Source organism: Vulpes vulpes, chromosome 7, assembly GCF_048418805.1.
Source record: "Vulpes vulpes isolate BD-2025 chromosome 7, VulVul3, whole genome shotgun sequence".
NCBI classification, from domain to species: domain Eukaryota; kingdom Metazoa; phylum Chordata; class Mammalia; order Carnivora; family Canidae; genus Vulpes; species Vulpes vulpes.
Genome location: NC_132786.1, coordinates 30,534,452 through 30,561,986, shown reverse-complemented (window position 1 = coordinate 30,561,986; position 27,535 = coordinate 30,534,452). Strand labels below are relative to the sequence as shown.

At 33.8% G+C, this 27,535-nt stretch overlaps 1 protein-coding gene across 1 annotated transcript in view; it reads left to right on the top strand.

Moving 5' to 3' along the window:
* Positions 1-27,535, top strand: part of LOC112916315 (disintegrin and metalloproteinase domain-containing protein 5-like) — a 135,207-nt gene that overhangs the window by 25,473 nt on the left and 82,199 nt on the right. The window contains exons 10-15 of the mRNA XM_072762691.1: positions 7,405-7,476; positions 7,654-7,817; positions 8,598-8,679; positions 15,450-15,586; positions 21,651-21,840; positions 25,812-25,907. Coding sequence (XP_072618792.1) covers positions 7,405-7,476; positions 7,654-7,817; positions 8,598-8,679; positions 15,450-15,586; positions 21,651-21,840; positions 25,812-25,907 — 741 coding nt within the window. The remainder of the gene's footprint in view (positions 1-7,404; positions 7,477-7,653; positions 7,818-8,597; positions 8,680-15,449; positions 15,587-21,650; positions 21,841-25,811; positions 25,908-27,535) is intronic.

Below are 27,535 nucleotides of genomic sequence, written 5' to 3'. Positions count from 1 at the left end.
AATAAATAGCTGGTAAAATATTGTTAAGTTGGGAAAGAGAAAAAATATTGGAAATTTTTAGTCATATAAAAATGATTTGTAATGGAAAAAGAAAAAGAAAAAGAGGGGGAAAGGGACCCTCTAGTTCTATATACTATTTCTCTCAGTCCTAGAGCTTTCCAATGCTTCTTGGTCAGTAAATTTGCTCTTCCCTTGTTCTTTCAGCAGTTCTCCTAGGGTAGGAGCCTTCTGTGCTGATTCTCAGGTGTCTGTGCCTGGGTGGAGATGCCTGCCCTTTTCCACATACTGGGAGTGAGATGTTGATCCTGTGAGACCTTTGTTTTCTAGAAGTCCCACCTCCTCCAGGCACAAGGTGAAACAAAGAGGAAAAACAACAATGGTGGGGCCAGATTTCCAGCTTTGAAGTTGAGTTCCCCGTGAGTAACTAACTGTAGTCTCCCAGTCTGCACTGGCCTAGATGCTCCTGGGGTGCTGGTGCACTGATCTGCACAGCTTGGGGCACCCAGTGGCAGGAGAGTCCTTGCTGTTCTGTGCCCTCCCTGCTTCCACCTGTCCCAGGGGGCACAAAGGATCCCCTGCTTTTTCCACTTGGGCACCCTGGGATCTGGGCCCTGTGTCGCTGGACCTGTGCTCCCACGGAGCTCCTCTCCTGAAGGGAATGTGGCACACCCACCTCCATCTGGAGCCATGCTCTAGGCTAAAGGGAGCTCTGGAGCTGCTGATCTAACTGACTGGGTTCTCACAAATGCCCTGGACGGCTGTGGTGCTCCAGCCCTTTTTTGATATTGGAAGTCATTTTGTGGTGAGCTTTCCCCCAGGTGCTCCTCCTCTTATAGTGACTCCAGGAATCTTGAGGCTTCACTGCCTCTCCTGCGATTCTGCCTCATTTCCCTGCTAAGCTCGCTTCTGTCAGGGAAAGCTCAGGGCGGATTTTTAAAGTTCCTGCTTTTCTAGGGTTGGACTTTCTGCTTGGAGGCTCCTCTTTAGCCCAGCTATTTGCTGTTCCCCTCCCCCACTTTATTCTTTTTTATTTTATTTTCCCACTTTCCTACCTTGTTAGAGGTGAAAATTTCTATGTAGCATTCCAGTTGCTCTCTCTTTAAATCTCAGGTTGAATTCACAGGTATTCAGGATGTTTTAAAAGTTATCTAGGTAAGTTTGTGGGGCCAGGTGAGTTGAGGACCCCTACTCTTCTGCCATCTTGCCCCTCCCACAGATATTGTTTCTTTTTTATTGTTCCCATAAGTCCTGTAGACTTTCCTCACTTTTTCATTCTTTGTTTTTTCGATCCTCTGGATAATTTAAAATGCCCTATTTTGGGGATCATGAATCTTTCTTCTGCATGGTAAAGTCTGCTCTTGGAGTTCTCTATTGAACTCTTCAGTTAAGTTTTTGTATTTTTCAGGTTCAAGATGTCATTTTTTAAAATGATTTCTATTGTTGAATTCCTCATTTTGTTTATGCATTGTTTTCCTAATTTTATTTGCATGTTCTTGTGGTTCACTAAGCTTCTTTAAGGCAATTACTTCAAATTCTCTGACAGTTTGTAGATCTCTATATCATTGTGATGAGTTATTGGAGATCTATTAGTTTCCTTTGGTGGTACCTTGTTTTTCCAAATTTTCATGATCTTGATTCCTTATGTCAGTATCTTCCCATTGAATAAGTGATTTTTTTTCCTCCCAGATTTTATAGGTTGCTTTAGTAGAGATAGTCATTCACCATTTGCCTTAAATTGAGCCCTGGATATGTCAGCTGGTAGCATCCTTGGGCAAGTGGTATTCACTATCAATGCATATTTTTGGGTGAGACTACTGACTGAGCTTTGAAGTTGAGGGTAGGTGCTGCTGGCTGAAAACCATTGTATAGGAATACTGACTTAGTTCCTTGCCCAAGTGAAGCTGTAGGATAGGCTCTGCAGTTGCCTGGATTCTCTAATCAGAATTCCTAGGCTTCAGGACTGTATATATACTCAGTATTGGGCAGGGTTATATATTAGGTTATTGTCCTGGTATGGCAGCAGAATGAGCCTCATGGCTTCTACAGCTCATGTTTGTGGACCCAAGTCAGGCAGTTCTATGCATTGAATTCCTGGCCAGATGAGGCTACTAGTTCTGCTCTACAGGTGTGGAAGGCAAAGATCTGTTCATTACTTAAGTACTACTGTAGGCAGAGCTGTAGGGTAGGCTATGTAGCACCCTGTGTTCTGTTATGTTCCTGGTTTGATGGACGAAGGCTATATTCAGCAGTGAGCTGGGATATGAATTAGTTTCCAGGCATTGCAGTGTCCTCAATACAGAACACGACTGTGGTTGTCTCTTGTTTCAGAATCATATTAGGCAGAACTATGCACCAAATTCCTTGGCCTGGACAGGCCACCAACCTAGCTTTACCTAGGTGGTCAAAATCTACTTTAATTGGAGTTGCAAGATGGGATACACAGAATCCTGGAGCTCCAATTATGTTTCCTTCTCAGATGGGCTTGAGACTGTATTCACCTTTGGGGATGGCTGTAAATTAGTTTCATGCCTGGTTTCAGCTGCAGAACAGGCCCGTACCTAGAAAACTCCTTCTTTATGGATCTAATCAGACAGAATTGCAACCTCAACTCCCTGGCCAGTGAGGACCATCATCCTGGTTCTGTAGATACAGAGACACTTGCCAGGCTTTCTGTTCAAGTGTTTCTAATTGGGCCTGTTGGGTGGGCTACCAGGATTTCAGGGAGCTCTGGTTAGGTTTCTTTGTTGGCAGGGTTAGATGGAAGCTGTATTCAGCAATGGAAAGGGCCACAGATTAGCTTCATTCTCTGGCAATATTATGTTACAATATTATTGAGCTAATGTTGTTTTTTCCTTATGATAATGCTGTAGTGGGCAAACAGGTGAAAATCCTTATTCTTAGGGAGTACATGTGGAAGTCTTTGCAATTTAATATCAAATAGTCCAGAAAAATGAACAATGTATGCCCAGATCTACCTCTATAAATAGATAAAGATATATATATATGGAAACTTATCTAACATTAATAGTAGATTCATCTAATTGAAGGATATAAGGATAGTCTTTGAATTTTAAATTTTATGTATACTGATTTTTTTCATAATAAAAAGTAAGTTGTACTTATCAAAATTAATGACTTCTGAATGTAATTGTATGTAAATTATACCTCAATAAAGTTGATCTAAAAATTTTGGAGCAGAGTAACAAGGAATAGGTATTTCAAAAAAATATTTATGCAGACTTTATCACTAAGTAAAAAAGAAAGAAATATACTGCTGCTTCTAATCACTTGGCAGTGTGTGGGGTTGTTTCATTTACTTAATCATATCCATCAAATTCATACTAAGAGATAGTAAGAATTTTGAAAACAATAGTTTAATACTGCTAAGTCCTAGAAATTTTTTATTGTTACCTTATAAGAGGTTTTGTGTAAGTGGTCTGGTGGATAAAAATGGAGAAACTTGTTTTACAATGTTTAAACATATCTGAATATACAATCTCAAATGTGTAACTTTAAAATCAGCCCCCAAATATTCATATATAACCTAACAAAAGTCAAAAGGAAATACCATGAAGACATGAATAAGAAAACAGAAAATTATAGATCAGCTCCATTGATTACAATGTGAGTAGGTTAACTATCTCTTTAAAGTGCAAAGATTCTCACCTTACATGACATATGTGAGACAGCTTAAACAAAATGGCATTGTTAAGAATAAAATTTTTTTAAAAAGACCTTCAAAAATATACCGGGATTGTCAATTAAAAAGATGATCAAGGTGGTATTACTAACAGGTAAATTCAGGATACAAAGCCTAAAGTAGAAGAATGAAGATATTTAGGTTGAAAAGCACAATTCAAGTTAAAGATGCATTTCTAATAGTGAACCCTTAGTTGACAAGTGAGTTATGAAGAAACTAAAAAACAAAACCTCTGGAAATATATCAAAACCCAAAACTATAGTGGAGTACATTAAGGCATTTTTCTTAGCCTTTAAGATATGGAAAAAACATGTTAACAGAGATCAAATTATTTATTAGCCAGCTTCACTAAACACTTATTTACCTTTGTACCTTCTGAATAGGTGTCACATATATTCAAATTCCTAAAGATGTCTGTAGGAAATACATACATCAGTAGTCATTTCTAGGTCACAAGGAAAACACCAATAATTTTGTAAAAGTAAAAACCAATATGCCAAAACTCTATCATAATATACTAAAACAAGAATTAAAGGAGATAACGAAAAATAATACAGTGAAAAAATTTTAAATACTATCATGAGTAACTTTTTCAGAGTGGAAACACAAAATTATAATTATAAGTTATTTAGAAATTAATGAATTTTATACAATATTTTAAAAATTTGGAGCATAAGGATTAATTATAGCAGGCTAGGTTGTACTATGATAAAAAATCTTTTTTTAAAATGTATTTATTACCTTTATTTTTAATTTAACTTGGTTGAAAATGTATATAATTTAGTAATAGCTGTTTAAAAATTGGGTTGAAAATTTAAAAATCAGCTGTAGTGAACCAGTATAAGCCTGCTATAGCATACTACTGGATTACTATAATGTCTCCCTTTTCATTCCTGATTTTGGTAATTAATGTGGTCCTTTTCTTTTTCTTTGCATGTTTTTAAATTTAAATTTTGGTTGTTAACATAGAGTACAATATTGGTTTCTAGAGTAGAATTCAGTAATTCATCATTTACATGTAACATGCACTACTCATCACAAGTGCCCTCTTTAATATCCATCATTCATTTAACCCATCCTCCATCCTCCCCCTCCATCAACCCTCAGTTTATTCTCTATCAGTTTTTTCTTTTTTCTTTTTCTTGAGACGGAGTGGAGAGAAAGAGAGGAAAAGGAAAAGGGAGGGAAAGAGAGAGAGAGAGAGAGAGAGAATTCTCAGGGAGAGAGGCAGAGGGAGAGGGAGAAGCAGGCTCTCTGCTGAGCAGGAAGCCCGATGCAGGGCTCAATCCCAGTACCCTGGAATCATGACCTGAGCCAAAGGCAGATACTTAACTAGCTAGGCCACCCAGGTGCCCCTTGTCCTCTATCATTAAGAATCCTTTATGGATTGTTTCCCTCTTTCCTTTTTTTTCCCCCTTCCCATATGTTCATCTGTTTTCTTTCCTAAATTCCACATATGAGTGAGATCATTTGGTATTTGTCTTTCTCTGACTTATTTCACTTAGCATACATACATTCTAACTCTAAAATGCAGATTTGAAGGGATGTATGCAACCCAATGTTTATAATAGCATTATCAACGATGGCCAAACTATAGAGCGAGCCCAAATGTCATCAAGTGATGAATGGGTAAAGAAGATGTGGTATATATATATACCATGGAATATTATTCAGACATCAAAAAAGAAAAAAAAGCAAAATAGTAATAGCTAAATGCAGTTTAATTTTTGTTGATGTGATGTCAGCCATGGATCTAGGTGACTCTCTAGACAACTGTATTCCATGTGTTGGCTCAGCCTTCCAAATGCTTAAGATTTTTGGTATTTCTTTACTGATAGGTTTTCTCTCCCAATTTCCAAGCCAATAGAAGAGCAGACCAGACAGACGTGAGCCATAGTAGAGAAATACTTTGTCTCAGAAGTGTCATTTATCACTTTGCCCTCACTTCATTGTCCAAAGTGAATAAACTGGCCATGCCTATATTGAGAAAGGAAGGGCTCCTGAACTAGAAGAGAGCTGAATATTGGTAAATAGCTAGAATGCCTACCACAGAGGATAGTATCTAAAACCGTAAAATGAGGAATGTGAGGAGAATAGACAATAGTTAATAAAACATAAGTTGATAAACAGAAACATTAAAATAAATAAATTTAAGAGCTTGTTGAAAAATAAATGGTAGAAAGTATAATTAAGCAAAAAGGACAAATACTTATTATGATGTTAGTAAAGATTAAGATGATATAACTATGACTTTGGAGAAGATTAAAATTAACAAGTACAAATTTAATGAATTCTCCAAGGGAGATAAGAATTTAAGTCAAATCATGTTTTACACCTTAAACCTACACAATATTATATATTAACTATATCATAAAAAGCTGGGGAAAAAAGAATTTTTTTCAGTTGCCTGTGTTAGGTATAGCTTTAAAGGAAAGTTTTTAAGTGTTTTGGCAAGACATAATTCATGTACTAATACAATTTTAGGGCATAGGAAAAAATGCAACTTAGTTTTAAGTGGTGCTCTCATATTTACTAAGCAACATTCATTTGCTCAATCAATTATGACAAAGTGTGTGCACATATACAAACACATGAGAAACAGGTCCATATTAAAGCTATAAATTTCTAAATAAAATATTAATTTTGATAGCAAATTAATAGAATGTAATGCTTTGATCAAGGAATAAGATGGTATAGTGTAAGTAATCTATTCATGAAATGTATCAATAGGTCAAAAGATAAAAGCCATTGTCAATCACCATCAAAATGGCTATTGATAAAAATTCAACTCTTGTTTTTTGTAAACATTTAGGAAATAAAAAGATTTAGTTTTTTCTCAACACAATCTAGAATACTCATCTTAAACTGAACATTAAATGATGAAATATTTGAAGTTTTCCAATAAAAAATCCAGAGCAAAGCTCACATACCTGACATCACCATTGTTATTTCACATTGTCTTGGCATTCTTTTTTTTTTTTTTTAAAGATTTATTTATTTATTTATTCATGAGAGACACACACACACAGAGAGAGAGAGAGAGAGAGAGAGAGAGGTACAGGCAGAGGGAGAAGCAGGCTCCATGCAGGGAGCCTGACGTCGGATTGGACCCCGGGTCGCCAGGACCATACCCTGGGCTGCAGGCAGCACTAAACCACTACGCCACCAGGGCTGTCCTGTCTTGGCATTCTAAAGCAATTAGACATAGAAAGAGCTTATTGGAATAAGAATTTAGAACATGAGTTACATGGTGATATGAAAGGATATACCAAACGCAGTATCCAGAGTCACATTAAGAGTGAACCTCTCATTTAGGATTTTCCACCTCTTTGTGCTTATATGTTTTGGTTTGTGATTATATGTTGTTATTTTAGAAATAAGTGCACTTTAAGATACCACATTAAAAAATTAATGATTAAATTTTTATAAGCAATAAGTAATGCCACAAGTTGAGTGCACTAAACATTAAAATCATGTTATTAAATATTTTTATTTACTTCTTATATACATTAAGTTATAAATTGAGTTTATTTACTTATTAATTTTTGGAAATCATTGTTTATACATCATTATTGATTTCCTGGATTTCAACTGGAATGTAGCCCTATGGCTACTTTAAAATGTAGCACATTGTGCATGTAAAAGATGTGTAATATATTCTTGATGGCATCCACTAATTTTTAAAAATAGTTTATCTTTTTCAGTTTGATTACATGGGCTCTGATATAAAGGCTGTAACACAGAAGGTTATTCAGATAATTGGCTTTGTTAACACTGTAAGTTTTAAAAAACTATTTTGTTTTTTTGTTTTGTAAAAGTAAAAGTAATATGAATTGATATGTATAGTGTTTTGCTGTGCTATTGAAATTCCCAAAATCAAAATACTGAATTATTTTATATGCATTTTTCTGAAAGTTTAAAATGTTAAAATTTATTATTATTATTTTTTTTAGATGTTTTCCCAGTTAAAACTGACTGTTGTAATATCTTCCATAGAAATCTGGTCAAATAAAAACAAAATTTCTACTATAGGAGATCCTAATAATATATTATCTAGATTTTTAGAATGGAAATACAAGCATATCTCCCGACCTCATCAGGTTACATATTTGTTTGCGTGAGTACAGCATTCCATATTTGTATAGCATTAAAGGAATAACTTGAAGTGATCTCATATGTTAATTATAAAAAATAAGCATTTAAATGTTATGTTGCTCTAAATTTGATATGCATCATGGGATGGGAAAAGCATATAAGTTAAGAGTCTTTGTCCTCAAGGAACTGATGTGAGGCAATACTTAAAAAATACTTTTATAAGCTGACATAAAATTATCTGATATAAGTAAAATTACATAAAAGTACTGAAATATCTAAGAGAGATTAATTATGAGTGATATAATTTCTTTGTTTTCCTCTGGTTTATAAAGTTATACTACTTGCTGCTGTCTCACAATCTTGTCTCTCATCTGACCTTTTTCTTTATCTGACTTTTTAATAACATGAATATATGGAATTGTTACATGCTCTAGAATCTTATGTGCAGAAAAATATATTAATCTTTAGTGAATTAGTAAATAAGAAAATCACAGAAAATTTTATTTTTAGAGCTATAAATGTACAGGGAAATAGCATAAAAACTATAAACATTAGTGCAATAACCTTTTGCATAAATTATTAGGCCTTATCCTTATTATACTTCCAGATGTTTATTAAATTTAAAATTTACAAAATATTAAATTGCTCTTAACATTGATGGTTTGAGAAAAATGTACTTAAATAGTTTAATTCAGAGTAGCTTAGGCCATAGTAATTGTTTGGTAATATTTGTTGCTATGAAAATGATTGTCATTAATAATACCACTCATATGCAATTCTGAGGAAAATTATTATTTTTTAGCTTCCAGAAATATCCTAGTTTTATAGGAGCCACATTTCCTGGAAAAATATGTAATAAAAATTTTGCTGTAGGAGTTGCTCTGGTATGTAATTATTTTCCAGTTCCTCATTATTTTCATGTTTCAAAATTTCCTAAATATTTTAAGGAATGAATATATCTATTGCTTAGTTTATTAATCTGTTAATAGTTTTTATATTACTAATTTGGAGCTTAAATATTAAACTGTATATAATTGCTTTTAGAAATAGAAAATTTAGGGGTTCCTGGATGGCTCAGTCCATTAAGCATCCAACTCTTGATTTTTGGCTTATATCATGATCTCAGGGTTGTGGGATTGAGCCCTGCATTGGCTCTGTGCTCAGTGGGAAGTCTGCTTGAGATTCTCTCTCTCCTTCTCCCTCTGCCCCTTAGTCTCCTAAAATAATAAATAAATCTTAAGAAAAAAAGAACATTTATAAATTGAACTGATTATAATGCCATATTTAAAAAAAACATATTTGACCTAAATAAATTTTTTGAACATTGGCATACTTGCATCAATATTTATTACATAATCAATGTAATTTTAATGTTATTAAACATACTAGCTTTTCTCCCAACATTAATAATTGGTGTAAATTCATGTGATTTTTTTAGTATTTGATTGTTATTTTTTCTATTTTAAGGTGACTATTTTATTAATGCTTTCAATTCTTTGGGGTGTTTGGGATGAGCAGACTGTTGGAGGAAGAAACAGCCATCAAATATTCATAATTACTGTTTTCTGGTAAAAGTGAGAATAAGCTCCTACTATAGATTTATATTCCTTTTGCAACAACTTGTATAAAAAGTAGGGAAAGGAACTAACAGAATACTTCAAAAAAAGAAGTCTACACTTTGTACTGAGCCAGCAGTACAGTTGGTTGTATTTTGGTAGCATGTACAATGAAGTGAATTGTTATTGACAGATTAGATACTTATAATCAGTCTGATATCTACTTGTTATCTTTCCTATAAATTACATATTGATTGATTAGATAAATCCAAAACCAGTCTGGGTTTGTTACCATGGCTAAGAAAACAGACATTTTATAGGGATTTGTTTTTATTCTCAGTGATTGCTTTTGGTCTTCCTTTAGCCAAAGCTTGAGGAAAGACCATCAGAAATTGTCCAAGTCTTCATCACTGTTGTTCATTCTTAAAAACAATGTTTCATTGCTGAGGACTAATTTTTAGATTGTGCACGTGTGTGTGTGTAAAGCAAATAAAGCAGGTGATAAGAATTATTGAATATAAGAGGTTAGTAAAAAAAAAAAAGAGGTTAGTATGTGTATTTTCCTGATGCCATTCTTAAGACTAATTTTGATTGACATTTTTAAAATAGAAATTTGTAAATAAAAAAGATGAAAATATCAGTTTAGCAAGAATACTGTAAAAATATCATTATAAAATTAAAATATAAATGTAAAAATGTTATTTATGTTAATACTAGCAACAAAGAGTTTGAAGATTAGATTTCAGAAAGATAGCTACCAATCATAATATTTTAAGAGGCTTTTTTAAAGTGACAAAATAATTAAATAATTACTTCCTTGAATATGGTGGCCTTATTAAATGTCTTGAAATCAAGATAAAGTCCTCCAACTTTGTTCTTTGTCAGTTGTCTATATACAGCTTTGTATTCTCATAAAGGTTTTCAAATCAGCTTTTCTAGTTACATGCAGACACACAGATACACAGATGCAGAGGCTTACTTAGATTTTGATTGGAATGGTGTATAATTTATAAATAAATTAGGGGAAATTTATTTTAACAACATTGGATCTTCCAGTGTCCACTAACATGATTTATCTCTCCATTTATTGATGTCTTTTAAAAATTCTCTGTAGAGGGATGCCTGGGTGGCTCAGCGGTTGAGCGCTTGCCTGCCTTTGGCACAGGGCATGATCCTGGATTCCTGGGTTCGAGTCCCACATTGGGCTCCTTGCATGGAGCCTGCCTCTCCCTCTGCCTGTGTCTCTGCCTCTTTCTCTGTGTCTCTCATGGATAAATAAATAAAATCTTAAAAAATAAAAGTAAAATAAAAATTCTCTAAAATAAAAATTCTCTGAGATTTTATATATCTTCTGCTAAATTTATTCATAGCTATTTTATATATCCTGATGCTGTTATAACTGATATTGATTGTTTAAATTCATCTTCTAATTTTTCACTGCTAGGGTATATATATATATATATATATATATATATAGTCTATTTTTATACATATTTGTATATATAACCTTGCTGAATTTTTTTAACCTTGCTGAATTTATACATAAGGTCCATTTTTCTACCTTTAATGAGATATAATTGACATAATATTGTTTAAGACGTACAGCATAATGATTTGATATATGTGTATGTTGTGAAATATTTTCATAATTAGGTTAGTGAACACATCTATCATCTCACACAGTTGCTATGTGTGTGTATGTGTGTGTGTGTGTGCGATAAGAACCTTTAAGATCTACTTTCTTAGCAACTTTCAAATATACAATACAAATATATAATACAATTGTATTATTACTATGTCACTATATTCCTTTTCCATTCATCTATCAGTGGACACTTAGGTTGTTATCATGTCTTGGCTGTTGTAAATATAGATGTAATGAACATAGGGTACAAATACCTCCTTGAGACAGAGGTTTTCTTTTTTCCAGGTATATATACCCAGAAGTGGAACTGATGATTCATATGACAGCTCTATTTTTAGTTTTTTTCAGGAATCGCCACACTTTTCCATATTGTTGGTACCAATTTACATTCTTATCAACAGTGTACAAGGGTTCCATTTTCTTCACCAGCATTTATTATCTCTTGTCTTTTTGATAATAGTCATTCTAATAGATGTGAAATGATACCTGTAATTCCCTGATGATTAGTGATGCTGAGCATGTATCTTTCCATATACCTGTTGTCTATTTGAATATTCTCTTTGGAGAAATGTCTATTCAGGTCCTTTGACCATTTATTTTTTAAAAAAAGATTTTATTTATTTTTTTAAGAGAGAGAGTGGTGAGGAGGAGCAGGAGAGGGAGAAGCAGACTCCATGCTGAGTATAGAGCCCAATATGGAGCTCAATCTCATGATCCTGAGATCATGACTGAGCTGAAATCAAGAATTGGATGCCCAACTGACTAAGCCACCCAGGCACCATTTCTTTGACCATTTCTTTATCAGTTGTATGAGTTCCTAATACAGGGATTCTTATTTGGCTTTGATTGTGAGTTGTATGAGTTTCTAATATATTTTGGATATTAACCCTTTATCAGATCTGTATTTTGAAAACCTATTTTTCCTAATCTCTAAGTTGCCTTTTTGTTTTATTGATTGGTTCTTTTCCATGCAGAAACTTTTATAGTAATGAAACTTGTTGTTTGTGGTTTTGGTGTCATATCCATAAAATTATTGCCAAGACCAATGTCAAGATTTTTTTCACTATGTTTTCTTCTAATAGTTTTATAATTTCATTTCTTACATGTAAGTATTTAGTTCATTTTGAGTTCCTTTTTGTAAATGGTGTGAAATAGGAGTCCAGTTCCATTATTTGCATATTTCTAATACTATGTTAAATAAAAGTAGCAGGAATGGGATCCTTGTGTGTTATCCTGTGTGTTATCTGAGAGGAAAAGCTCTCAGTTTTCCACCTTTGAGTATGATAACTGTGAGCTTGTCATATATGGCCCTTATTATGTTAAGGTATATTCCCTCTATACCCACTTTGTTGAGATATCTTAATCATAAATGGATGTTGAATTTTATCTATTTTTTTATTCACTGTCCTGGTTTCTTATTTCTTTTTAAAATCTTCCTGTTTCGGGGATCCCTGGGTGGCTCAACGGTTTGGTGCCTGCCTTTGGCCCAGGGCGCGGGCCTGGAGTCCCGGGATCGAGTCCCACATCGGGCTCTGGGCATGGAGTCTGCTTATCCCTCTGCCTGTGTCTCTGCCTCTCTCTGTCTCTATGTCTAACATAAATAAATATAAAAAAATCTTAAAATCTTCCTGTCTCATTTTTTGCTTTCTGTGGTTTTAATTGTACATCTCATGGGATTCTATTTCCTCTCCTCTCTTAGCATATCAATTATATTAAAAAAAAAAACTCCTTAGGCAGCTGTCATAGAGTTTACAGTATATATTTGCAACTAATTTGGTTGTAGTCTAGTTTGAATTAACTAACTGGACAAAAGTGGAACTAATCTAGTTTATTTTCATCAGGTATTGGAAGACATGCAGACATGGTAATGCAGGAAGAAGCTTAACATATAGTTCCCTAGAAACAGAAGGCATGCCTTGCAAGGGCCATAGAAGGAAGCATTAGGGTTGTTCAGGCAGCAAAGGGAGCATGGAGGAAATGTGGACAAGAGCCTTTGTTGGTTCTTTAAGGGAGGAATGGGTAAGGCAAAGTAAGCAGGCGTAGGTTTGGCTAGTTTGAATAATTTCGGCAGGCTTTCTTGCATAGAGACTGTGTCTGGTTTTCTGGTATCTGGCTCTACTACCTGATTTTGGCAGGTGGAGAGTGGCCTGAGTATGTGAGCCTCATAAAAGAGGTGGTAGGGTATATGGGCTGTAGATTGATTGGTTTCCATATGAAAGGCACACTTGCAGGTAAGTTGTTTTACTATCTTAATTGGATAACCCTGGGAGGAGTCTAGCATTGGCAAGGCCCCAGATATCTAAACATCACAATACAGAAAATCAAAGTCATTTCTGTAACGAATGCAATTAACCCATTAATACAATTTGATTCATATTACCAAATTTCAGGGATAATGAAATTACAGAATACGGCATAAGTTGTGCTAAACAGCAAAGAAAGCATTTTATTATGAGAGTAAAAGGGAGAAACACAAGTGGAAGTATAAGGAATCCTTGTAGGCCAGTGCATAACTAAAGTACCTTGTATATAATGAGTCTTTATTTTTAAAAAAAATTTTAAGGGAATTAATTTTTTTAAAAGATTTTATTTATTTATTCATGATAGACACACACACACACACACACAGAGAGAGAGAGAGAGAGAGAGAGAGGCAGAGACACAGGCAGAGGGAGAAGCAGGCTCCATGCAGGGAGCCTGACGTGAGATTCCATCCCTGGTCTCCAGGATCGTGCCCTGGGCCAAAGGCAGGCGCTAAACCGCTGCTCCACCCAGGGATCCCCTATAATGAGTCTTTATATACATGAAGGCAAGACATATTATGGATCAAGGATGCCTTCTCTGAATAGTTCTTTATTTGCCACTTGTTCACAGTGCTGTAGCCTGGGTCATAAGGAACCCATCACCTTTTTAAAGACTATTTTTTAAGAACAGTTTTAGGTTCACCACATAACTGAGTGAAAGGTAACACAGACTACCCATATACCACTTGCCCACACACATGCACAGCCTCCCTCATTATCTACATCTCTCACCAGAATGGTATATATTTTACTAAGGATGAACCTACATTGACCCATCAAAATCACCCAAAGTCCATAGTTCACATTAGGACTCAATCTTGGCATTGTTTATGAGTTTGGACAAAAGATGATAGTTCTCCATTATCATAGTATTATTATGCAAAATATTTTCATTGCCCTAAAAATACTCTATGTTCTGCCTATTAATTTCTCCTCTCCCTGCCTGCAAAAATGGACCTTTTTATTGTCTCCATAGTTTTTTTATGGACTCCCATGTAGTTGGAATCATTCAGTATGTAGCCTTGCTTTTTTCACTTGGTAATATGCACTTAGACTTCCTCCATTTCTTTTCATGACTTGATAGCTCATTTCTTTTTAATGCTGCATAATATGCCATTGTCTGAAATATATCACAACTTATTTATCTGCTCACCTATTGAGGGACATCGTGGTTACTTGTGAGTTTTGGGAATTATGAATGAAGCTTCTATAAACATCTTTGTGTAGAAATTGGAAATGACCCAAAGGAGAACAATGATACTTCATGAGGGTTATTAATTTTCTATTGCTGTGTAACCTATTACACCAAACTTAGCAGATGAAAACAATTCAGTTATGTGGGCCAAGAGTCTAGGTGCATGAGGTCAAGGTGTCAAGGAGTGCTGTAATTATCTCAGGGTTCAACATAGAAAGGATTTGCTTCCAAAGTTAGTCATTTTGCTATAGCAGATCTCATAAAATCTGTTTCAAACTCATGCATGTGGGCCTCCCTACAAGCCTACTTCATGATGTCACAGCTGGCTTCACCTGGAGAGACTGAGTGAGACTTAGAATCCAAGTCAGTCTTTTTTTTTTTTTTCTTCTACCACATCACACAGGAAACCAGGAAGTCAGTCTTTTTATAATCTATCCTGGAAATGATGAGCCATCTGTTCTGCTACATTTAGTTAATTAGAAGAAAGTCAGTAAGTCCAACCTATACACACAGGGTAGGAATACACAAGGACGTGAATGCCAGGAGGTGGATCATTGGGATTCATGTCAGAGGCTGCCTACTACAAAGAGAATATACAATTGATTGTTAAAAGAAAAGATTAAAGTCATTTTATTTAAAATGACTCAAAGAATCAATACAGTATGGTGTTTGAGACTCTGTTAGATTAGCTAGGTAGCTAGTATTGTCATTAAGTATTAGTATTTTGAAATTAAACTATTTGTTCACTCATCCATATTTAATGTCTATGGTCCATATGCTTATATAACTCTACTACAGTTGTATCTACGTAGGCATTTTGAATGCATTGATTTTAAAAATGAGTTTATGTACTATTTTTTATTATTTAGCATAGCATACACTTTTTATTATAGTAATTTTATTATAGAATAGTATAGGATTCTTAGCTAACTCTTTTCTTTTTCCTTATATTTAGTATCCAGAGGGTTTATCCTTGGAGTCATACACTGTCAGTATCGTGCAGTTGCTTGGCTTTAATCTGGGATTGAGTTATGATGATCCTGACATTTGCTATTGTTCAGGAGATGTTTGCACAATGTCACGTAAAGCAGTGTAAGATAATTTTCTTTATTGCACATATTCCTTTAAAATTTTTTGTTTGTTTTGGTTAGGAATTTTTATACTTCTTATTAACCAAACTACATTGACAATTATAGAACACTATACCCAACACTATAGAATACATTCTTTTCAAGTACAATGGAACACATGCCAAAATAGGACTGACACTCTTGCAGGCCTCTCCATGCCTGATGAAACTCTTCCTCCTTCCTAAATTCTGGAGTCTGGCTTGTATTTTTCTCCCTTGGCCAGATTGAAAGCAACCTCTAGGGAAAAAGCATATGAATTGTGTAAATTCAGTAATGCCGCATAAAGCTAAATGCTTTGATAATTCCATTTAAAACTGGCTTTGTACAATAAAGGATGAACAGTACAATTCATATTAACAATTAAGAAAATTGTTTTATTTAGAAAGACGTTAAATTGTAAATAAATAACACCATGACCCATTGAGAGAGACTACTGAGGAAAGGAAAACACTTTATTTTAGTGACATTAATAATATATTTTCCCTGCTTTATAAGTAGGGGACCCTATATTTCCACTTTGCTTGGGTTCCCACAAATTATGTGGCCAGTCCTGGTTGTTCCACATAAAGACTTGGTGTGCTTAGTATGTTCAATTTAAATTATTTTAGTTGGTGTGTAGCATTACCTCGTAGTGGTTTTAACCTGCATTTCTCTCTAAGTTAATGATGTTGAATGATGTTGAACATATTATCATGCTTAATAGCTTTGTATATCTTCTTTGAAGATACTATTCAAAAATCTTGTCAATTTAAAGAAAAACAAAGTAGAAATTTTCACACTTTTATTGAGTTGTAAGGATTGTTTATATTCTGGCTCGGAGTTCTTTACCAGATACCTGATTTTCAAATATTTCTTTCTTATTGTGCCTTTTTTGAGAAAAAATTTTTTATGAAGTATAATTTATCAATTTTTTGCATCATGGTTTTATAGCTCTTATATTAATTTTTATGATACATTTTGAATAAATTATGTATATGTGTTTAAGTTCCTTTTTATTTTTGGTAGGTAGGTTTCTGGTTATTCCAATGTCATTGTTTGAAAAGATCATCCTTTCCCCCACTTAATTAATCTTTTGTACTTTCATGTGTATTTTATTATCAGCTTTCTAATTTTTATGAAAACTCTTGCTAAGATTTTGGTAAGTATTGTGTTGTTTAATTGCATAGGCCAATAATGGGAGAACTGCCATCTTAATAATGTTGAGTCTTTTAATCCTTGAGTATGATATATGTCTTTATTAATTTGGGTCTTCTTTAATTTTTTTCAGTAATATATTGTTTTTTACAGTTTACATGTCTTGTACTTGTTTTTGTTAAATTTATCTTCAAATATTTTATTCCTTTTTATTTTTTTTTTACTATTATGAATAGAATTGTTTTCTTTATTTCATTTTCAGATCGTTCATTGCTAGTTCATTTGCTGTATTGCTAGTCCAATGGAAAGCTTTTCTGGTAGGCAGGTTACTATTACTAGGTTTCCCTGTCAGTGTTTATCTGTCCCAAACCTAATCAATACTGGGATTTCCTCTGAGAAGGACATGAAGTGCAGCTAGAACAGTATAAGTACACTTACAACGCCTTTCTGCTGTTTTCCCATGTTCTAACTGTGTAATTTCTGGCCAGGGCTTCCAGGCTTTAAACAATTTGTGTTTAGTTTCTACAGAATTTTGGCATCTGCCAAGAATTTAGAATCACATTCTCTATTCAGCTGTTAATTTTGGAATCCATATTTAGTTTTATAAGATTTTCCCTGTTTTTAGTTTTGAGTTTTTGGCTCATGATTTTTATTTGTTTGTTGATAAGAAATGTAAGAGTGGAGTATTAATAAAATTCAATTTAGTTCTATAATGTCAAGAATTTAGAAATTAAGGGCTCAGTTGATTAAGCACCTGACTCTTGATTTTGGCTCAAGTCATGATCTCAGGATTGTGAGCTTGACCCTGGTGTGGAGCCTGCTTAAGATTCTCTCTCCAGGGGGAGGGGCAAGGGGGAGGTAGGGAGGGGGTGGGAGGAGTAGGGGCACCCTGAGATTGTCCTGTTCCTCAAACACAGCCAGATAGTTATAAAATCATTATTAACACCCAAGAAATCAATCTGATTCTGAAAGAACAAAATCTGCCAAGTCTTAAGTAGAAAAATGGCCACATTTTGGGAGGTAAGAGGTGGTAAGTTCATTTGGGGTAGATAAAGCTGTGGATCTGGTGGTAGGGAGGGAACCTGCTTATAGCTGCTATGGCAAGGTATTAGAAGCTGCAGAGCACAAAATCTGAACCTTTGGAAGTTTGCTACTGTCTGGAATGTGCCTGGCTTAAAGCTCCTTAGATGGCAAAGAAGGATAGAATCCCAAGAGTGACAGGGTGCCCTGAGGATACCCTGGAATGCAGGAAGAATGGGTGGTGCCAAGTTGATGCACTGTTCCCAGGCATGGGAACCAGGAAGCCAGAGGAGAGGAGCAGATCTTAGTGCTGGCTTTTACTATAAACTATGAACTGTGGCATGGTCCTGCAACAGTTTTCCTGGGATGAGAGCAGTGAGTCTTGTTGCCAGCTTTCTGCTATAAACTTTGAACTGCTAAATGGTCGTGTGACTACTTTCCTGGGACTGACTGGCATGCATGGTGACATCCTCCCCAGGAGGAACAGTGCAGGTCCATGCCACAAGAGTTCCTGAAATTTGGAGTTTTGAAACTCAGTTGCATGCCTGAGATAGAAAGGCTTGGACACAGGCGGGGTGACATAGGGTTCAGATGGAAACCGGGGACACAGATGTGACTGATTGCTCTTCTGTGAGGGCTCACTGAAGAGTAGGAGGTACACACTTCCAGCTTGGAGGCTAGAAAGCTGGTCACAGCAATTTTCATCCCCACCATCAGTGTTGAAAGGCTTCAGGAAACAAACCAGTACCACCTAGTGAAGGCCATGGCCACCTACACTTAGCTCTGCCGCCCCCTGTGCCCTGGAAATGCATTCCCAGCAAAACAAGTCAGCCTGAGAATCAGCACAGCAGTGCCCTTCCCCAGAATACCAGCACAAACAACTAGCTCACACTAAGATTATTGGACACAGAGTACTGCAAGCATTAGCTCTAGGGGAAGTAGGATGTAGCTTCCTTTTTACTTTTATTCTTATTTTTTCATTTATTTTATGTTTTCTGATTCCTTTTTAAATATTTTATTTATTATAAAATTTATTTATTAATAAATTTAAAATTTATTAAATTTTAAAAGTTTTATTTTTATATATATATGTACACATATATATATAGTTTGTTTTTTTTTGCTTACTTCCATCTTACTTCATTTCTTTTTTTATCTTGGGACCTAGATTCTTTTAACAAGCAGACCAAAACACACCTTGTTTTTTGTTTTTCTTGTCCCCCCACCCCCGCTGCCCCATTTTCTTTGTTTTACTTTGTTGTTGTTGTTTGATCTTCTTTCTCTTTCTTTTTTTTTTCCTTTCTGGACAAAAAGATGAGATGGAAGAATTCACCCCAAAATAAAGAACACGAGGTAGAACACATGGCCAGGGATTTAACCAATATATATATAAGTAAGATGTCTGAAGTAGAATTTAAAGCGATTGTTATAAGGATACTAGTTGGGCTTGAAAAAGACATAGAAGACACTAGAGAATTCCTTACTGTGGAGATAACAGAACTAAAATCTAGCCAGGCCAAAATTAAAAATACTATAACCAAGATGCAGTCCCAAGTGGAAGCCACAAACACAAGGATGGAGAAATCAGAAAAGTGGATTAATGATATAAGAAGATAAAATTATGGAAAATAATGAAGCTTAAAAGAAGAGGGAGAGAAAACTGTTAGATCACCAAGATAGACTTAGGGAACTCAGCAATTCCATAAAGTGAAATGATATCCATATCATAGGAGTCCAAAAAGAAAAGCAGGGAAAAGGGGCAGAAGGTTTATTAGAACAAATTATAGCTGAGAACTTCCCTAATCTGGGGATGGAAATGGGCATTCAAGTCTAAAAAGAACAGAGAACTCCCCTCAAAATCAACAAAAAGAGGTCAATTCCATGACATATCACAAGGAACTTGCAAAATCCAAAAGACTCCACCTCAAAATTGCTAGAACTGATACAGGAAAATTCGGTAAAGTCACAGGATATAAAGTCAATGCACAGAAATCTGTTGCATTTCTATACACTTCTGAAGCAGCAGAAAGGGAAATCAAAGAATCAATCCCATTTGCAATTGCACCAAAAACCATACGATACCTAGGAATAAACTTAACCAAAGAGGTAAAGGATCTATACCCTGTAGAATGTATAAAGAAATTGAAGAAGACACAAAAAATGGAAAAACATTCCATGTTCATGGATTGGAAGAACAAATATTGTTAAAATGTCTATGGTATCCAACATACACATTCATTGCAATCCCTACCAAAATAACACTAGCATTTTTCAGAGAGCCAGAACAAAGAATCCTAAAATTTGTATGCAACCAGAAAAGACCCCAAACATCCAAAGTAATGTTTCAAAAGAAAAGCACAACTGAAGGCATCAGAATTCCAGACTTCAAGCTGTTTTACAAAGCTGTGATCATCAAGACAGTATGGTAGTGGCACAAAAGCAGACACATAGATTAATGGAAGAGACTAGAGAATCCAAAAACGGATCCTCAGTTCTCTCTATAGTCAACTAGTCTTCGACAAAACAGGAAAGAATATCCAGTGGGGGGAAAAGAAAGTCTCTTCAACAAATGATGTTGGGGAAATCAGACAGCCACCTGCAGAAGAATAAAACTGGATCACTTTCTTACACCACACACAAAGCAAAGTGAATGAAAGACATAAATGGGAGACCGAAAACCACCAAAATCCTTGAGGAGAACACAGGCAACAACAACCTCTTTGACCTCAGCTGCAGCAACTTCTTGATAGACACATCTCCAGAAGCAAGGGAAAGAAAAGCAAAAATGAACTCTCAGGACTTCATCAGGATAAAAAAGCTCCTACATAGCAAAGGAAACAGTCAACACTGAAAGGCAACCCACCGAATGGGAGAAGATATTTGCAAATGACATATCAAATAAAGGGCTAATATCCAAGATCTATAAAGGACTTGTCAAACTCAACACCCAGAAAACAAACAATCCAGTCATGAAATGGGCAGAAGACATGAGCAGACATTTCTCCAAAGAAGACCTACACATAGCCATTGATTGGCACATGAAAAAATGCTCCATATCACTTGTCATCATAGGGTGTATTAGGTTATGCAAAATAAGTCAGTCAGAAAAAGATAAATATATGACTTCACTAAGATGTGGAATCTAAGAAACAAAACAGATGAACATAGGGGAAGGGAAGGAAAAATAAGATAAAAAAGAGAGACACAAACAATATGAGACTCATCAATAGGGAACAAACAGGGTTGCTGGAGGTGGGCAGAAGGATGGGGCAATTGCGTGATGGGTATTAAGGGGGGCATTTGGTTGCCTAATTTGTTGGCATATAATTATTTGTAATCTCTTAGGATTGTATTTCTTCAATGTCAACAGGTTTTTATTTGAAATGTTCAATTATGTTGAGCAAAAGCTCTAAAAATACTATTAAAATTAATACAAACATGTTTATATTATCATTACAAGAATTTTGTTATATTAAAATCATATTAAAATTTTAAAAATGTTAAATACTGAGGCTTAAAATTTAAAATTCAGTTGTTTGGCATTGGGAAAGTAAATAAAATGAACACAGTGCTTATATTTACAGATTTAATAATGGTCACAAGATAGATAAAAAAATACTGTGACTTTTTAAAAACAGGATGGATGACAATAAAAAGATTTTGTATTTTTTTTCATTACAATAATTTTCTTGGTGAAACTTAAAATGTGTGATACAACAATAGTATGTTTTGCAATGCAGTGAATATTTTTAAAAATGTGCTTTTTTTCCCCACAATGCTTTTTAAATCTCTTTTCAGAATACCATACATTAGTGGAAATGCAGATATACAGCAATAATTTTTGTCATATCCATTTTTTAAAAATATTTTAGGCAGTCTGGGGGTGTAAAGGAGTTTAGCACCTGTAATTTGGATGACTTCAAATACTTAGCTTCACATTCTGGCTTTGAATGTCTTCAGAACATCCTTCCTGAAATACCAGTTTATAAACAAAGACAGAAGAGAGTATGTGGTAATGGGATATTGGAAGAAGGTGAACAATGTGATTGTGGCACTATACAGGTTAGTAGAAAATTTTTAAATTAAAAAAATTCCTATATGTATCTGTATATAGGTAAAAAGTATGTGTATATATGTGTATAAGGTAAAAAAGATGAAGACCTTGTTTCTTAGAAAAACAAATTGAAAAAGATCGACTTTGGGGAAGATGGAAGCCTTCAAGTTTCTGATTTTTGCCTTTTTTTTGAAGTGGTACCAAAAGCCTTTTAGATAATGTTTACCTTCATAGATTGCCTTCTGATATTTAGTGTATGTGTCAACTCCAAATTCATAATTAGTTATCACGAAGGGTGTCTAAGGATTTGAGATATACCCTTAATACAAACAATAACAAAGACAGGAATATCTAAAGAAATAGACTGTTACCAGTGGAATTGCAAAATGCATTGTTTGCTATATAAAGCAGAAAGCTTTCTATTGACAGATGATGCCAGTTGAAAGTATGTTTTTAAAAAAATCTATCACCTGTAGAAAATATAAAAATGTAGCTATAGAAAATTGTGGCTCTACGACTCAGTGTGAGAGGAGAACAGATTTCAGGGATGAAAATCACTGGAAATACAGGGGAAAACCCTGAAAGTGAGAGAAACTGTGAAAGTGGTACAACCTAAAATCTGATGATCAATTTTACACATATTTGGCTTACTGCTAAAATATGCATGGCCCAGAATTACCCTATAGGACAAAAAAATATGATGAGACTCTTAAAGATATAGGTGCCCCAGGTAAGCCCTGTGAGTTTGACTGGGACTGCAACTGGAAATTAAACATAAATCTTAAGAAACAAGGAAATTACAGATAATTTGTACTCTGAAACCTAAGTGTTCTCTCTGCCTAAATCCTTGGCTGAATGTCACATTCACCAGAGAATCAGGCTAAAAATTCAGCAGTTGGAAGCCATATCAGTTGAGCAGAGATAGTTGTTGGAGAGGTAAAGTTTATAGTTTGTACCCAGGTTACTTAACTGCCTACTGGGCAAAAAATAAACAAACAAAAAGCATCTAGAAGGATACAGCTGAATACAGGCATTATATTGTTGTACCTATAATCTAACTATTAACCAAAAATTACTAGACATTCAAAGAATTGGGAAAATGTGAACCAGATTTAGGAAAAATATGCAGTTAAAGGAAACTGACTCTGAGAAGTCAAAGATATTGTATTTATCAGATAAAGACTTCACAGTAGTTATTTTTTAATATATTAGGAGCATTAAAGGAAATTATGCTCAAATAATTTAAGGAAAAAAATTATCCTTGTGAATGAGCAGCTGAAGTATATCAACAGTAGAAGTTCACTATAAAAAAAACCCATATAAATTTAAAGTCTAGAAATGAAAAGTACAATAACTGAAATAAAACAAAAAGCCGAAGAATTAATGAACTTGACCAAAAGCAGAATAATCAATGAAGTTGATCAATAGAACAATAAAAACATATAATCTATGGAACAGAGGGCAAAAGAGTTGAAGAAAAACAACAAAACCTTAGACACCTGAGAGGAAATATTAAGCCCAATGTAAGTGTAATTGGATTTCAAGATAAAGGAAAGAGAAAATAGGTGACAGAAAAAAATTTGTAGGAGTAGTGCTGATTATTTTCCAAATTTGAAGGAAAACATTTACTTATGAATCCAAGATGCTCGTTAAACTATAAGTATATAGGCACGAAAAAACCCCACTTCTATACACAGATCAATAAAACCCCCAGAGTCCCAACACGAAAACTTAATTTCAGCCTAAAAAAATGACATATTAGGTACAGGATACAATGATACAAAATATAGCTAACTTCCTAAAAGTCATGGAGGTCAGTAGACTTTTAAATGACAAACATACTGAAAGAAAAAAGATCAAGGAAAAAGGTATCTATATTCAAAGAAGTTATCCTTTAAAGTGGAAGCAAATAAAATTATTCTCAGTTAAGCAAAAGCTGAGACAGTATGTCACAATAAACTTACAGTACAGAAAATTCTAAGACTTTAAAATGTTTTAGGCTGAAGGGCCAACACAATGGATGATCAGTCTGATTTATAAGAGGATGAGCAAGGGAATTGGTAAATATGTGAGTAAATATAAATAATTATATGTGTCCTTTTTCTTTTCTGCTGTTAATTTTACTAACTACATTATATACACGCACAATATGTAAATACATATAATTATTCACTATGCATTGATATATACACCATACATATATGTGCATATAAATATGTATTTACATTTGTATTTATTATGCACATATACACCCATATATGTATGGATATGTATGTGTTAATGGATTAATATATGTATATATACATATAAACACTAATACATGAGCACATATACACACTTATGTGTATATACCTGTGTCTACATATCTATAGCTATATAATAATATAACAGCATTAAATATGAAAGGGTACATTGAAATAAGCTGTTACAAGGTTTCTATAATTTACTTGAAGAAAATCGGTAGTAATTTTAAGTAGATTATAGTATTTCAAAGAAACTGTAAATCCTAGGGCAAATATTGAAAAATTATACAGACATACAGCTAAAAAGCCAATAGAGGATTTATTGGCTAGATACAAAACATATTTCATCAGCATAAAATAAGACAAGAAGGGAAAAATTGAGGAACAAACACAAGATGAGATAGAGACAAATGGCAAAATAACAAATTGAAATACAGGTGTATTAATAATTACGTTAAATATAAATAGGACAGGCACTCTAATCAAAAGGCAAAGGTTGTCAGACTAGATAAAAATCAAGTGACAATCACATGCTATCAGTAAGAGATTCTTTTTAACCCCAAATACTCTGTATTGTAGAAAGTAATAGAACAGAAAAGGATATAACAAGCAAACAGCAAATATAAAAGAGCTATAGTGACTATATTAATATATATTGTAGAGACATAGTAATGCTTCAAAATGATAAAAGGATAAATACATAAGATATAACAATAATAAATATATAAATTCATAAAAACATATTTACATATATACACACATTAAATCTTCAAATTTCATGAAGCAATCACTGGCAGAACTAATGGGAGAAACTTAAAAATCTACTATAATATTTGGAGATTTATTTCGCATCTCTCATGAACTGATAGAACAACTAGAAAAAAAAAAAAGCAAGGATATAGAAGACCTGAACAGTACTACAAACCACCTTAATGTAATGATATTTATTGGTTACTATATTTAACAACTTAAATATATAATTCCTATAAAAAGAAATTGGAATATTTATTAGGATAGAATATATTTTGAGGCATGAAATAAATCTCAACATATTTATTTTATGTTGAGAATTAAATTAGAAATCAAGTTTAATAAAATATTTTAAGAAGCCCCCAATATTTGGAAATTAAACTGTAACTTCTAAATGGCCCTTGGCTCAAAGAAAAAATTACAAAAGCAATTTTAGGATATATATTTAACATTATGTACATTTAAACATAATGTCAAAATCTATGAGATTCATTTAAAACATTACAAGGAAAATCTATAGAAATAAAAGATTATATTAGAGAAGAAGAAAGGTAAAAAATCAATTAGAATGCTTCGGGTAACTAAAATACTAGTCTAAGTTAAACCTAATATAAATAGAAGGAAATAATGATAAAAGTAGAAATCAATGAGATAGAAAATCAGAGAATGAAAATAAAAGCCAGTGCTTTGACAATAATCAGTGCTTTTGACAATAATATTTGATAGGTCTCTTGCTGTGCTGATGAAAGAGGAAATGAAAAGAAAAGAGGAAAGAGGAAGATGAAAGAAAAAAGAAATTTCTAGTATCAGGAACAAAAGAGGATACATTACTTACTGCACATCCTACATATGTTTAAAATAAGGAATATTAAAAACTACTCTGTATAAATAAATTTGGCAATTTAGTTGGAATTGGCAAGTTTCTTAAAAGACAAATTATCATAATTGATGTGAGAAGAGACCATTTGAATTTGTCTATTTTACAGACTTGTACGCATAAAGCCTGCTGTGACCCTAGATCGTGTGTAATAAAAACTGGTAAACAATGTGGTTCTGGGGAATGCTGCACGCTAGATTGCAAGGTAAGAGGCAATCTATTTTATAGTAGCTCAGCATTAAATTCCTTGTATTTCTTGAAATACTTGTTTCAAAGAGATGGAAAGTATGTTAATATCCTATCAGCCCTTTTCATTGTATCATATCCAAAAACATTGGACCCCTCTTACTCTTCTGTCCATTCAATAATCTGTCATTTCCAGGACTCTCATGTATGACATAATGCTTGATGATTCTCCTCTCTCGACTTCACATCTCTATACTATATTACAAATCTTTCTTGTACCCATTGAGATATTTCTGTAATCAAAATACATCTGAGCAACCCTCTTAAGGTCTTTTCTTTTTTAAAAAATAAATTCAATTAGAGTTCAGTAATTCTTCAGTTGCATAGAACATCCAGGTCTTATTTTCTAACACCATATCTTACATGGGGTCAAGAAGTTAGTTTTGTTTTGTTCTTTTCCATTAGCTAAATTCTCTTCATCTTCTTGTAAAGTCTTCTTGCACACTTGTGTGCAAGTGTGTGTTCCTTTGCAATTCAGTTATTGTTACAATCAACCAACCCCTCTTTATTGAAAACATTTAAAGAATTCCTGAATAATTTACCTACACCGGAACAATTAACTGGAATCCTAAAGAAAAAAGAAACTTCTGAAAAAGGCAAATGGCAGATGTCCATAAGATTGGAGAATGAATAAGCTTTTATCTTTAAATTTTTTCCCAAGATTTATTGAGATAAATTGACATATAACATTGTGTAAATTTAAGGTGTACAATGTAATGATTTCATATAAGTATATATTTTTAAATGATTGCAATAAGGTTAAAACATCCACCACTTTACATAGAAAGAACACTTAACATTTAGTAAGAAACTTTCAAGTAAATAATATATTATTAACTTTAGTCACTATGCTGTACGTTAGATCCCCAGACTGATTCATTTTATTGCTGAAAATTTGCACCCTTAACCAACATCTTTCCATTTCCCCCACAGTTTTATTTCTTGTTTTCTGATTTGGATGACTTTTAATTCTTTTTTCTTGCCTATTTGCTCTTACTAGGACTTCTAATGCTTTATTAAGTGGTAAGAATGGAGAACTTTGTCTTATTTTTGATCTCATAGGAAGATTTCAGTTTTTCACTATTGAAAATCATTAGTTCAAGTTTGTCATATATAGCCTTTATTATATTGATATATGTTTGTTCTATACCAAAACTGTTGAAAGCTTTTGTCATAAAAGTGTGTTGCATTTTGTCAGATTTTTTTCCTGCATCACTTTGGAGGGTTATATGAGTTTTACCCCTACTTCTATTAATGGGGTGTATTATGCACATTGATTTCTGGTTGAATCATACTTGCATGCCAGGAATACATCTCACTTGATCTTGGCATATGATACTTTTAATGTGCTGTTGAATTTGGTGTGTTAGTATTTTGTTGAGAAAGTTTGCATCTGTATTCATCAGGGATATTGGCCTGTAATTTTCTTTTCTTGTAGTATCCTTACCTGTCTTTGGTATCAGAGTAAAGTTGGCCTTATAAAATGAGTTTGGGAGTGTTCCCTCATTTTTAATTTTTGGGAGTCAGAAATATAAGCATTAATTCTTTAAATATCTCATAGAATTCCCCTGTGAAACCATCTACTTC